Source organism: Topomyia yanbarensis, chromosome 2, assembly GCF_030247195.1.
Source record: "Topomyia yanbarensis strain Yona2022 chromosome 2, ASM3024719v1, whole genome shotgun sequence".
NCBI classification, from domain to species: domain Eukaryota; kingdom Metazoa; phylum Arthropoda; class Insecta; order Diptera; family Culicidae; genus Topomyia; species Topomyia yanbarensis.
The window spans coordinates 293,086,609-293,102,206 of record NC_080671.1 but is presented as its reverse complement, the minus strand read 5'-3'; the positions used below and the strand labels follow the sequence as shown (position 1 = coordinate 293,102,206).

At 43.0% G+C, this 15,598-nt stretch overlaps 1 protein-coding gene across 1 annotated transcript; it reads right to left on the bottom strand.

Moving 5' to 3' along the window:
• Positions 1-5,616: 5,616 nt before the first annotated feature.
• On the bottom strand, positions 5,617-7,332 carry LOC131680442 (uncharacterized). Its single transcript, XM_058961157.1, has one exon. It carries the CDS (start codon positions 7,330-7,332, stop codon positions 5,617-5,619), a length of 1,716 nt encoding a protein of 571 aa, XP_058817140.1.
• Positions 7,333-15,598: the final 8,266 nt, after the last annotated feature.

The window sequence follows — 15,598 nt, the reverse complement described above, 5'->3', positions numbered from 1 at the left end:
TGTGCTCTTATATATACTTACCAAGTGTAATAAGAATGAAAGACATTTCCATAATGTTATATTGTACGAACCAGTTATTAAATCATAGTTTGGAGAAATGAGAAAGGCACAATTGCACCTATAGGTGCATTAAAACAGGTTTTATTTTCGCTTTTAGATACTATCAATAAGAAGATGCTGATGTTAGATGTTGTTTATTATAAAGGATTTATCCCTAAGGGTCATTCTCCTCCGTTGAATAAAATATCTTTTTATAATACGTTTTACTTAATTTTAAATCACTCATTAGCATTGACTTTTTTTAATTTATATACTGTCGAATAGGTGTGCTTCAAAAAACAGACTAAGGTTGTTTCTCGCGGACTCGTCGTTACTCAACATCTCTCGTATGGAGCCGGGAAGGCCGTATGTTCTTCGAAGTTCGTCGTAGATGGGGCAGGTGATCAGGATGTGGTCTACCGTCAGGCGGACCAGGCACGACTCACATTCTGGGGGATCGGCTGTTTCGGCGTAATGTCGGTGTGTGATACGAGAATGACCAACGCATAGCCTGCTCAATACCGGTTGTTCTCTTCGGTTTTTCCGATCATTCCTTTTTTCTGTTGTGTCTTTTATTTTACGTGTAAATAGCTGACGGCATCCCAGCCATTTAGTTTGCCAAGTATTCCAGATAGTTCTGTTGATAAAGTTACGGATGTCTGATCCGGGAGTGGCTTTAACCCAGGAATCCAGCAGAATGTGATGTTGCGATACAATTCCAGAGACTGTATCCAAGGGTACTTCTTTTTTCATATTAAAGAGCAGCGAGGGCACTGGCGGAATCAGTGAATATTACTGTTTGGTTGTCTAGGGGAGCAGCTGCTTCAGCAGAAAATATGGAGCACTGATTCGGAAGCATGGGAAGTTCCGATGGGGGAGATACTCCTATACTTACTTACTCCACTAGTCGCTCGAGATCCATGCGTATATAAATGTATATATATATATATATATATATATATATATATATATATATATATATATATATATATATATATATATATATATATATATATATATATATATATATATATATATATATATATATATACATATATATATATATATATATATATATATATATATATATATATATATATATATATATATAATATATATATATATATATATATATATATATATATATATATATATATATATATATATATATATATATATATATATATATATATATATATATATATATATATATATATACATATACATATATATATATATATATATATATATATATATATATATATATATATATATATAATATATATATATATATATATATATATATATATATATATATATATATATATATATATATATATATATATATATATATATATATATATATATATATATATATATATATATATATATATATAATATATATATATATATATATATATACATTTATATACGCATGGATCTCGAGCGACTAGTGGAGTAAGTAAGTATAGGAGTATCTCCCCCATCGGAACTTCCCATGCTTCCGAATCAGTGCTCCATATTTTCTGCTGAAGCAGCTGCTCCCCTAGACAACCAAACAGTAATATTCACTGATTCCGCCAGTGCCCTCGCTGCTCTTTAATATGAAAAAAGAAGTACCCTTGGATACAGTCTCTGGAATTGTATCGCAACATCACATTCTGCTGGATTCCTGGGTTAAAGCCACTCCCGGATCAGACATCCGTAACTTTATCAACAGAACTATCTGGAATACTTGGCAAACTAAATGGCTGGGATGCCGTCAGCTATTTACACGTAAAATAAAAGACACAACAGAAAAAAGGAATGATCGGAAAAACCGAAGAGAACAACCGGTATTGAGCAGGCTATGCGTTGGTCATTCTCGTATCACACACCGACATTACGCCGAAACAGCCGATCCCCCAGAATGTGAGTCGTGCCTGGTCCGCCTGACGGTAGACCACATCCTGATCACCTGCCCCATCTACGACGAACTTCGAAGAACATACGGCCTTCCCGGCTCCATACGAGAGATGTTGAGTAACGACGAGTCCGCGAGAAACAACCTTAGTCTGTTTTTTGAAGCACACCTATTCGACAGTATATAAATTAAAAAAAGTCAATGCTAATGAGTGATTTAAAATTAAGTAAAACGTATTATAAAAAGATATTTTATTCAACGGAGGAGAATGACCCTTAGGGATAAATCCTTTATAATAAACAACATCTAACATCAGCATCTTCTTATTGATAGTATCTAAAAGCGAAAATAAAACCTGTTTTAATGCACCTATAGGTGCAATTGTGCCTTTCTCATTTCTCCAAACTATGATTTAATAACTGGTTCGTACAATATAACATTATGGAAATGTCTTTCATTCTTATTACACTTGGTAAGTATATATAAGAGCACCTTTTTGCATTCATCGAGGTATCGGTTTGAATCGGAGTTTTCTATGTGATCGCACTCCACAACCCGTAATTCCGGAGCAGGAAGTCGGATGGAGATGGAATTTAATATCAGTTTCCGGGGACGCAACACCTTTCATTTGAGACTAAGTTGATCAAATCGATCTAGCCATTTTCGAAAAACCAATATAACCGTTATTCTGAATTTGGATGCTTCCGGATCCGTCGATGGTGGCCAGTGTGGCCAAAGAGACTTTGAATGACTGTTGGTGACCTAGATCTACAAATTCAACAGTTGTGTTTATATTTTGGAAAAAAATCACCTCACCAATTCATCGCAGAATTCGTCAGAATCGGGATTTGCTGCGTGATCGTACGTATCACCCTGTAATTCAGGAACCAGAACTCGGATCCACACAAAATTCAACAGCAGCTGATGGACCTTTCATTTAAAATCAAGTTTGTCAAAATCGGTTCAGAAAATTCCGAGAAACCGATGTGGACAAATCAACAAATTTTGTTTTGTAACCATACTCTTCAACTCGTAATCCGGAACAAGATGTCGGTTGAAAATGAAATTCAATAGCAACCTATGGGAATATTATACCTTTCATTTGAATCTTAGTTTGTAAAAATCGGTTCAGCCATCTCCAAGAAACCGATGTGGACATTTTGTTAACAAATCCGCACATACACACATACATACATACATAAATACATACATACATACATACATACATACATACATACATACATACATACATACATACATACATACATACATACATACATACATACATACATACATACATACATACATACATACATACATACATACATACATACATACATACATACATACATACATACATACATACATACATACATACATACATACATACATACATACATACATACATACATACATACATACATACATACATACATACATACATACATACATACATACATACATACATACATACAAACATACATACGTACATACATACATACATACATACATACATACATACATACATACATACATACATACATACATACATACATACATACATACATACATACATACATACATACATACATACATACATACATACATACATACATACATACATACATACATACATACATACATACATACATACATACATACATACATACATACATACATACATACATACATACATACATACATACATACATACATACATACATACATACATACATACATACATACATACATACATACATACATACATACATACATACATACATACATACATACATACATACATACATACATACATACATACATACATACATACATACATACATACATACATACATACATACATACATACATACATACATACATACATACATACATATATACATACATACATACATACATACATACATACATACACATATACATACACATATACATACACATATACATACACACATACATACACACAGATATTTTGCGATCTCGGCGAACTGAGTCGAATGTTGTATGAGACTCGGCCCTCCGGGCCTCGGTTATAAAATCGGTTTTTGAAGCAATTGCATAACCTTTCTATATGAGAAAGGCAAAAGAATAATATTTAATTAGCTTAATAAGCATGAGTTCAATGTTATGTTCATGTGATTATAATTTGGAAAGGTTGGTGGAATGGGTTTGAACGTGTAGGGAATGGGGGGTTAGTAGAGTGGGAGTGGAGGATGCGTCAGAAATCCTTCATCTTATTTCGGTATACGGGATGGATGAAGGAAATGCGGGCGTGAGGGTGGTCCAAGGGGAGGGGAGTGATGAAGGAGGGAGGTGTAAGGGCAAGACGGGGGGGGAGGGGCGGTGACGCAATACTCAACTGCATATTTTGCCTTTCATTTGAGACTTGGTTTGAGAAAATCGGTTCAGTCATCACCGAAGAATCGATTTGACTTTAATTGTGGAATATGCCCGGAATTCCGGACTTCCGGAATCGTCGATAGTGGACAATATATTCAAAGAATGTTTGATTGGCAATCAGTGATCTAGATCTGCGATTAGAAGTTATTTGGTGACCATTTTAATAGTTTTTAGCCTCTGAGGTATTACGATTGTACCGATTTATATGGGAAATTCCAGTGTATCCTTACTAACACCCCTGTAACTCCGGAAGCAAGAGTCATAACCGAATGAAATTCAGCAGCAGTCAATGGCATTACTGTATCTTTCATTTGAAATCAAGTTTGTAAAATCGGTAGAGAATTCGTTGGCGAATGGGTGTGATATAAGCTTAGGAACTTGGCGGGTTCCCCGGGGGCGTCATGAACCGTCATAGGTGGCCAATGTGGTCAAAGCTACTTTGATTGATCATTAGTGATACAGACCCGCAAACTAGAGTAATGTTACATCAATTTTAATATGTTTTACATCATTTGAACATCATGGTGGTACCAGTTTATATCGGAATTTGCTGTGTGACCGCACTCTTCAACCCGTAACTCCGGAACCGGAAGTCGGATCAACTAAAAATTCAATAGCAGCTTATGGGAGCGTTATACCTTTCAGATGAAACTAAGTTTGCGAAAATCGGTTCAGCCATCTCTGAGAAAATTGTGTGAGTTTAAATGACACACACACATACACACACACATACACACACACACACACACATACACACACAGACATTTGCCGATCTCGACGAACTGAGTCGAATGGTGTATGAAACTCGGCCCTCCGGGCCTCGGTTAAAAAGTCGATTTTTACAGTGATTGCATAGCCTTTCTTTATATGAGAAAGGCAAAAAGATAGGTGGGTAATGTCAGAGACATAACCAGAGTGAAGTAGAATACACTATTTATATGAATACTAGCTAATACCCATCGCGCGTTTCAGCGACTTTCGTCGAAATATGAGGAAATCACAATTTGTTCAGAAGCGCCATCTGTCGGGCAGATAATCCCCAACCAATAGCACATAAACACGCTCCATAATAAACGCCTACTATGTACAAATTTTTACGGTAATCGGTTAAGCCGTTTGGGAGTCTATAAATCATATACATACAAACATTGACTTTTATATATAGACTAGCTAATACCCGTCGCGTGTTGCTGCGACTTTCAACTAAATTTGTTCAGCTGAGTATATTATAAGAGTAGAAATAATATCTTTATTTATTTTTTATTGTAAAGCGAGTGGGTAAACAATGTTTCGGGTTTTCCCATTTGGCGTGAAATCATTGGAAAAACACTCGCTTCAACATCTTGAATTGAAGGCTGCAATTGGCAGAAGTTTTGTGGAAATGATATCTCGCTGGTTTGAGGATCGATTGGGATTTTGCCATCACCCATGTTCGAAAGCTGTTCGGCAAATGTTTCCGAAGATTCGTCTCGAAGTAAGTGCACACGCATGTTGGTCGATAGATTGATTTTCTGCACATGTCTCCAAAGTGCTGACGCTTTCAGGCAAGCGTTGAGTTCATCAGCGGGTGTCGCTCTTCGAATGACTGGCAATGTTTGACGAAAATCACCAGCAAGTAGTATGAGAGCTCCTCCCATTGGTTGCTCAACACCACGCAGATTTCTCAATGTTCGGTCCAGTGCTTCGAGTGCTCGCTTGTGTGCCATGGTGCATTCATCCCAAATGATTAGCTTGCACGTGCGCAATACAGTGGCCATGCCTGACCTTTTGCCAATGTTGCAAGTTTGATTTTCGTCGTAACTCAAATTAAGGGGAAGCTTGAAAGCTGAATGTGCTGTTCGTCCGCCATCGAGTAGCGTTGCTGCAATTCCTAAAGATGCCACAGCCAATGCAATTTCATTTTGCGCTCGAATTTCGGCGAGTATCAAATTCATGAGAAATGTTTTGCCTGTGCCGCCTGGTGCATCAAGAAATATGAGTCCACCGTTTTCGCTTATTACGCGCTCCATTACCGTATTGTACGCGAGCCGTTGATCATCAGTTAAAAGCCCTTTTTGATTTTCAACGAATGCTCGTAGCTGTTGAACGTCGTATTGTCTTTCGCGCAACACATCTCTGTCTTGAATATCGTTTCTGCCACGTACCGGTACTGGTAAACCAAGTTGGAAGAGTAGTTTATTGTTGATGGAAATGCATTTGTCTTCAAGTAGTATGAGTGCTTGATTGAAAATATCATCTGTATATTGTGCGTCGGGATAGATTCGGCGTGCTTCGTGAAGTATATCTTCGCTGAGGCTTTCTCTGTGTGTTTCCCAAAGAGTGTTCGGATCAGAAGGCGCGCAAGTTTTCAAAATAATTGCAAACAATACACGTATTTGTTCCGGGCGACATGAAACGGATACATCGGTTAAAGTATTATCCCAATGTTGGTCATCTTCCAGCAAACCAAGTCGCAAACATGCCTCTCTGAACGTTTTGCACACTTCACCATTGACAGTTTTGATCGTTTGGAACGATGTTGGTCCCCGGACTTCATGCAGCAGCATTCGCAAGTAAAAACATTCAGCGTTGTTTGGATGAACTGTATATACTCGTCCCAAAGCATCAGAAGCGCGTACACCGGGATAATCGGGAACTGGTTTGCCTTGTTTCCGTCTTTTAAACTCTTTTTTTGAAGTATCCCAAGTGAAATATTTTGGAGCTTCGTGATACAGTAATGTTCGTGCGAATTCATCAGCAGCACACAATTTGAAAAATGCGGTTAATGTTGTATCCGGTGGTCGTTCGGCTCTCTGTACTGCATTCGCTTCTGTGAAGTACACTCTTTGACCGTTTTCTAAGTGAACGCTGAGATGTGAAACAGTTGGGTGGCGTTCGTGAATTGGGAACCCGAGAATTCGCCAAACAGCTGCGTTGCTACTGATGTAGCGTTTGGAATCTTTCGATTTCATCGACAGATGCGGGTGCATTCCGATTTGTTACTTCGAAAACTGCCATATCGCTGCCTTTGTTTATGTAACTGCAAATGTATTTGATCGATTTTACAGACATGCATGCTTCTACGTTGATATGTGCCTTGAAAGTTTTCGACAGCAATGGTGTGTACGGCACAATCCATCTGTTATCGATAGTAATATCAGCACCTCTCACGTTGACAGTAGCTGTGTGCCCTCCATCTTCTGGTTTGCGTCGCCTGTACTTCGGATAGCCGTCATCACCGGTTTGTGTTTCCCGAACAAATTCCCGTGGATATTTTTTCGTGCATTTACCATCTTTCATACATGGTGAGCTGGGATTTATTGCGCCGCATGGCCCATGAACCATGTTTTTCGCGATAACATCAAACCACTCTGCATCTTCTTCTGGATCGGGAATTTCGGAGAAAATAACATCGTCGATTTGAGTTGGAATCAACTTTTCTGAAAGCCAGATTAAAATGTGTGCGTGGGGCAAACCTAATGAAATGAATCACAGTAATTAGCAATTTTAGGTAAAGAATTTAAAAATGAAAATTAAGTACCCCTCTTCTGCCATTCAATTGTATACATCCAGCAGCGCGTTTCTCCGTAAATGTGGTTTTTTGTGATCGTGACGATCAATGGATGATTGGCCATTTTGTAGTAGATTGGTGATTTCTTGCCAAGTTGGATTGCATGTAAACGTAATGAAAAGATTTGGACGTCCATACTTTCCATGTGTCTTGGACTTCCGGTGTACGTGGCTGGGAGTATGACCATTTGCCCAACGTTATCAGCATTTCCGTCATTCGCGATAGCATCACGCAAATGAATGTATTCTTCTGCACGAAGTTTCTTTTGATTCAAACGGATGAAAAGAAGTCTCTCACTTTCTATCTTTGCATACATATCAGTAAGAAATTGATGAAATAGTGCACGACATTTCAAGATATGATTATATGGTTCGACTCTGATCATAATGCGATATGCATAAAAATCCATCGAAGAAACCTGTGATATAAATATTATCCATTTAAAACATTTTCTTCTCATTCGTAAATGATAGAATAACAAGTTTCATTTATTTGCCCCGATTGAGCAACGATATAACACCATATAAACTCACCTTTTTTGATGTTTCGGCACCTGTTGCTGGATTTATTTGCATCACGTTGAAGTGGTAGCCGGCTTCTCCTTGCCAAAACAAAATCGGATATTGAAGGGCGTCATAAGACCTGTGTGTTTCCGAAACGCGTTGCAATTTTCCATTTTCACCTCGTCGGCTTAGAACAATATCTCGCCGTTCAAACTCGGTTTTGACCATTACAATCGCTACATCGTCGATTGTTGGGGCTTTGTACCGCCGTTCATGCTCACCTGACGGTCTTTTATCAGTCCTGATGACGACTTGATGATCATCCGATATCATCCGATCTAATGCCGTTTGAAAAAGCGTACGAATTCGTTACGTTCGTGAAATAAATGTTGCAGCGCTTCAATAATTGATCGTTTCGTTCCGCTCGAAATTTTGCTACGTTGGTCAACTTCTGCTGCTTCGTCGCCCATAAAATAAATTTGCAAGAAATTTGAATCTTCACCGGGTAGTGGAAGAAGTGAACCGATATTATGATAAACTTGTCCTTGTATTTTGAATGTCGTCGGAGCCCCGTCGAAGCGAACAATGTTAGTTGCTCCGAAGGATGTCATTTGGAAACAGTTGTTGTAGCCACGAATATTTTTCAAGAAATGCTTCGATTCCGTAGTAGTTCCAGAGACGTACGAAAGAAGTAGCTCTGGCGGCTGTTCCAATGGTGGCAATCGAACTTTTGCATCCGAACAGCACATGCCAGGTGCTTCTTTGATAAATAATAATGCTCCGCAATGAGCGCAAACTTTATCCATATCACCAATCACGATATTCGGATGAGTACTGTAATCATAGTCTTTGTCGTAATTAAATGCTGCCAATTTCAAATCGATCCTCACACGTGATCGACTCTACCGTGTGCGTTGATTTTCAAGGCGATCGTCTCGCCGTTCAGTCGATTCAGAAGCTCGTGAAGTAGAGGCTCTTGAGCGCATGCTTTCAAGCCATTCAGTTTGCTGTTCAGTTGAGTCAATAGCTCTTGATCTACTGGCTCTTGTTCGAAGATTTCCAATACATTCAGCGCGCCGTTCAGCAGTTTCTGTATCCCTAATAGCTGCCACTTGCAATGCATGTCTGGTTGATCTTCCGATAGATGATTTCTTGGGTGGCATTTCAAATGATTTCTATTGTTTACTAACGAAAGAAAAAAAACAAATGTTGATGAAAAAGATTTTCTTCTTTTTTTTCGTAAATTTGACTATTCGGTACATCTGCAGAATTTCGAATTTCATAACAACAATGCTATGTTTTTATCGACAGAATCAGTAAAACCACTGAGGAAAACAAAAAACAATAATGTCTGTCAATAAAGTTAAAGGAGAAATAAATACAGCGAAGACCCGTTTTTATCAGCCTCCTTGGTTTATTTTTGGTTGATTTTCTTTAATAAACCGAAGCAGTTAAAATATTCAACATTATTCAGTAGACATAGCCTCATAATCCTGGCTCCGACGAAATCGGGTCGAAATGCTGACAAAATTGGGGCTCATAAAAACGTGTTTTCACTGTATCACCGAAAATACAAACTGAAATACAAACAAAACTACCGCTTAAAATACAAACCGTTCAAATCTGCTTTAATATTCCTTAAAATTGGATTTGACTCGACATGAGCGGACGTGTTTTGAATACCGCTATACGTGTGTGTATAATACACACTGTATATGTGGAAGTGACAGCAAAGGTGATGATTGTACGAAGAAGGTAGAAAATGCTTTCTAGAATGTCATTCGAATACGAATGAGCTTAAATACAGCGCGGAATAAACTCCGCTAGCGAATGACGGATCTCAATAGTGGCATGTCTGTAATAATATACGTACATGGAACTATTGAGAACCAGAGCTACAGGTCCAAAGCCCTGGCAAAGGAGGATGGTTGTGATGATCTGGGCCGAGGTCACCACGTAAAGCAAGGTAGGTCATAACCCCAATTCCAAGGCGTGAAGCGACCCGTGCCGAGGGATGAGTGATCGAGGGGGTGAAAAAGATGCTCGATCGTTAACGGAGCCTGTGGGGTACCTAGGCAACCCCCACAGTAAGCGTCCCTTACCACGCTAATACGGAGCTCTGGCGTGGCGGACATTTATTCTCGCGCGACTCGTGGGATTTGATATGGAGAACAAAAATAAAAATAGTAAACAAACGGAGGTGCCAAACCCCTTCGCTAGAGGTGGTTTGGCGAGGTCTCCCCCCGTGGGGAGAGGAGTGGAGCGATGAGTGCTGCATCTGAAAGCACCAGTGACCCCCCAGCAGCGGTAGGAAATAGCCCTACCAACGCACCGGACGGGCCATTATCGGCGATGCGCAAAGTGGTGGAGCAGCTCGATTCAATAATCGAGTACACTAGCGCAAAGCAAAACATAAGCAAGGAGTTAAAACAGAGTCTCCTGGAACTCCGAAAAACTGTTCGTGTCGCAAGACAGAAACAGCAGGCTTATGCCAAAAGGGTGGTGAGGGCGCCCAAGTCAGGTGGGGCGGAAATGATTCTCCAGTGCAAGCATCTGGACGAGTTCACGACCGCAGAAGATGTCGTCGCAGCCGTTAAGGAACAATGCGGCGTCACAGTCGAGCGGGCCTCTGTGCGATTTTGAGATGGACCCTCTGGCACCCAAGTAGCCTACCTCAGGCTACTGAAGGCGGATCCCAAAAAGCAAACCGAGAAAGGGAAGCTGAAGATCGGCTGGTCGGTATGCCCCATTAGTATACCCCAGCCGCCTTCAGTGGATAGGTGCTATCGGTGCCTTGAGTCCGGCCACAAAACATACGAGTGCAAAGGTATAGATAGGAGCAAACTATGTCGTCGCTGCGGCGAGGAGGGACATAAAGAGCGGGGTGCACTAAGGCACACAAGTGCCTTATCTGCACCGCTAAGAAGCAAGCCCATAAACATGCTATGGGCGGACCTTCGTGTCCCTTCGGTGAGTTAAATAAGAAGAAGCCGTGAACGTCACACAGCTAAATCTTAACCATTGTGCAGCAGCCCAACAGCTGCTGTGGCAGTCGGTCTCGGAGTCGAGGACAGATGTCGCCCTCTTATCAGACCCGTACAGCATCCCTGCCGGCAACGGCAATTGGGTGTTGGACGGGTCTGGAATGGTGGCAATCTGTACAACGGGACGGTTCCCTGTTCAAGAGGTAATACACTCCTCCGCCGAGGGTGTGGCGATTGCCAAGATCAATGGTGTGTTCTATTGCAGCTGCTACGCCCCACCAAGGTGGCCAATAGAACAGTTCAACCAGATGATCGACAGGCTCTCGTCGGACCTAGTGGGCCGGAGACCGGTAGTCATAGCGGGAGACTTTAACGCTTGGGCAGTGCCCCACTGCCGCTGTACAAATAGCAGGGGTCAAGCGCTAATGGAGGCGCTTGCGAAACTCGATATTGTGGTAGCTAATAATGGCTCCGCTAGTACATTCCGTAGAAACGGAGTGGAGGCGTGGATTGACCTAACATTTGCCAGCCCGAGTCTGGCTCCAGGCATGGAATGGAGGGTAGACGAAGGCTACACCCATAGCGATCATTTAGCAATCTGCTTTAAGATCAACTATGGTGTGCAGCATCCGAGGACGAGAGATCCCTGTCAGGTACGCGGGTGGAAGTCCAATCACTTCGACAGCGAAGCTTTCACCGCGGCCCTGGGACTGGAGGCCAACACCGACAGTCTAAGCGGGGATGCGCTGGTAGCTGTTCTATCACGCGCGTGAGACGCCACTATGCCGAGAAAAACACTGCAAAGAAACGGTAGATGCCCGGTATACTGGTGGAGTGCCGAGATTGCAGCTCTACGGTCAGCCTGCCTCAGAGCTAGACGTAGGATGCAAAGAGCTCGCACCGAGGATGCAAGAGAGAACCGCCGTGAAGTGTTTCGAGCTGCGAAATTGGCCCTCAACAAGGCTATTAAAAGCAGCAAGAGAGCGTGTTTCGACAACCTGTGTGAGAGTGCCAACGCGAATCCGTGGGGTGACGCCTACCGGATTGTGATGGCCAAGACCAAAGGAGGCTCCTCACCCCCAGAACGGTCTCCGGACCGGTTGGCAACGATTATCGAAGTACTCTTCCCGTCTCGAGCCACAAGCCCCTGGCCACCTGCACTACGAGACAGTGCGGGCACGGCCGAAATGGTGGCTCCGGAGACGAATGAAGAACTACTCGCAGTGGCTAAATCCCTAGCAATGAACAAAGCTCCAGGGCCGGATGGAGTTCCAAACAACGCTCTTGACGAGTGCCGTTTCCCCGATAGATGGAAAAGGCAGAAATTGGTGCTGTTGCCGAAGCCCGGGAAGCCGCCAGGCGACCCATCGGCGTACAGACCAATCTGTCTGATCGACACGACTGGCAAACTGCTAGAGAGGATCATCCTCAACAGGCTAACCCCGTACGCGGAAGGTACGGACGGTCTGTCAAGCAACCAGTTTGGCTTTCGGAAGGGTAAGTCCACAGTGGACGCTCTCAACTCAGTGATAAATACTGCCGAGATAGCGATCCAACGAAAAAGGCGAGGTATTCGATCCGGTGCCTTAGTGACACTCGACGTGAAGAACGCATTCAACAGCGCAAGCTGGGATGCCATCGCGCTCTCGTTACACCGGCTTAGCCTACCTGTACCGGATCTTGGAAAGTTACTTCCAGAACCGCGTACTGCTATACGAGACCGATGCCGGTCAGAAAAGGGTTCCGATTACCGCCGGAGTCCCGCAGGGCTCGATCCTAGGCCCGGTGCTATGGAACCTCATGTATGACGGGGTTCTGAGACTGAAGTTCCCTCCTGGAGTCAAGATCGTCGGTTTTGCTGACGACGTAACCTTGGAGGTCTACGGGGAGTCAACCCTTGGGGTAGCACTAACCGCAGAACACGCGATCAGCACGGTGGAGGAATGGATGAGCGCGAGAGGCCTGGAGCTCGCTCATCATAAGACGGAGGTAGTTATCGTCAACAACCGCAAGTCGGCACAACATGCAGTTATCCATGTGGGAGAAGTCGCGATTACTTCACAGCGAAGTCTGAAATCTCTCGGAGTCATTATAGACGACAAGCTGACCTTCGGCAGCCATGTCTACTATACATGCAAGAGAGCGTCGACTGCTGTTGCGGCTCTATCGAGAATGATGTCCAACAGCTCAAAGGTGTGCGCCAGTAGACGTAGGTTACTGGCAGGCGTTGCCGTATCTATCCTCAGGTACGGCGGCCCGTCATGGTCAAGAGCACTGAGGGTAACCAGTTACCTACAGAAACTGGAGAGCACCTACCGCGTGATGTGCCTCAGAGTGATATCTGCCTACCGCACGGTATCACACGATGCATCCTGCGTGATAGCGAGCATGATGCCAGTCGGGCTGGTCATTCGGGAAGATGAGGAGTGCTTTGAGCTACGTGGAAATAGGGGAGCCCGCGAGTGCACCAGGGTGACCTCGGTCGCCAGATGGCAGCGTGAGTGGGACAAATCCTCGAAAGGTAGGTGGACCCACCGGCTGATACCTAGCATATCGAGCTGGGTGGGAAGACCCCATGGGGAAGCTCACTTTCACCTGACACAATTCCTGTCAGGCCATGGCTGTTTCCGACAGTACCTCCACAGGTTCGGGCACGCGGAGGTCCCAGTCTGCCCGGACTGCCCAGGTGTAGACGAAACTGCCGAACACATACTGTTCGTATGTCATCGGTTCGACGTCGAAAGAAGAGCAATGCTTGACGTCTGTGGCTGGGACACAACCCCTGATACCCTTATTCAGCGGATGTGTCAATCGGTGGAGAAGTGGAACGCAGTCTCGGCTGCTACCATCCAGATTGCCAGTAGGCTACAGGTAATCTGGCGAACCGAGCAACAGACGACGGGCACGGCTAACTAGTGATTGGTTAGCTGGAGCGAAAAAGGCCAAGAGCATAAAAGGGAGTGAATGGTCTGTTCATGCCGAGGCAGGTTTGGCGCAGCGAATGGCAACCGTGTAAGGGGTAAACCCAGCCACCCCGAAGCAAGACAGAAGAGTGAGTGGATAGGCGTATAAGTGGACTGCCTCATGCCAAGACGGGAGGGTCGTAGCGTAGTATGTTGGGACTTAGCTATCGATACCTCATGGCGTGGCAGAGGAGTGAAAGGGTGAGCATCCAAGTCAGTCTCACACGGCATGTTAAGGGTGAGCACAAAAGTCAGCCTCACATGGTATGGTAGAGGCTAGCACAAAAGTAAGCCTAGCAAGGAATGAAAAAGGTGAGCACACAAGTCAGCCTCGCATGGTATGTCAGAAGTGGGGCCTAAGAAAAATGTCCCACATGGGATGCCAGGGGGAGTGACAAAGGTACAATAGAGCGGCACGATTGAGAGTGAATCAGGTGATAGGATGAGAACCCAAGTCAGCCTCACATGGTATGGGTGGGGCGAGCACAAAAGAAAGCCTAGCAAGGAATGAGTAAGGTGAGCACACAAGTCAGCCTCGCATGGAACGTAAAAGGTGAGCACAAAAGTCAGCCTCATGTGGGAGTGTTTGAGAGTGAATCAAAGTGCGATAGAGAGAGCACCCAAGTAAGCCTCATACAGGATGTATGAACGCGTGAGTGAGAGTGAATGGGTACATTTAGTACAGCCATCCCCCAGAAGTAATACCAAGAGGTAGTTCCTGGGAGGAATGATGGCGGAGCCCAATGGAGTTTAGTAGGTATTAATGGCTGGTCACCATTCGAGCCCGACACGCCCCCAGTGCACCCCGTGTGGTAGATTGGACCCTACCAATAGCACGTGTGCTGGGCTAGGACGTTAAGGTCTTCTCTATTGTAAAAAAAACAGCGCGGAATAATGAATAGCGGCTTAGAATGCGTGACAAAGCGGCTGTGACTTTCCACGAAATAGAAGGAAAACACAATTTGTTCCAAATCGCCATCTGGCGGGCATATAATCTCCAAATAATAGTTCACAAACACGCCCCATAACAAATACCTACTGTGTGCAAATTTTTACGGAAATCGGTTAAGCCGTTTGGGAGTCTATAAATCATATACATACAAACTTTGACTTTTATATATATAGATAGATAGATAGATGTAGGTTTTCAACGGAATTTTTCGGAAAAAGGAAAGACTTCTAATCAATTCTTCATTAAAATAATGATGGTCCTGAAAAGGACCGTTTATGTTCAC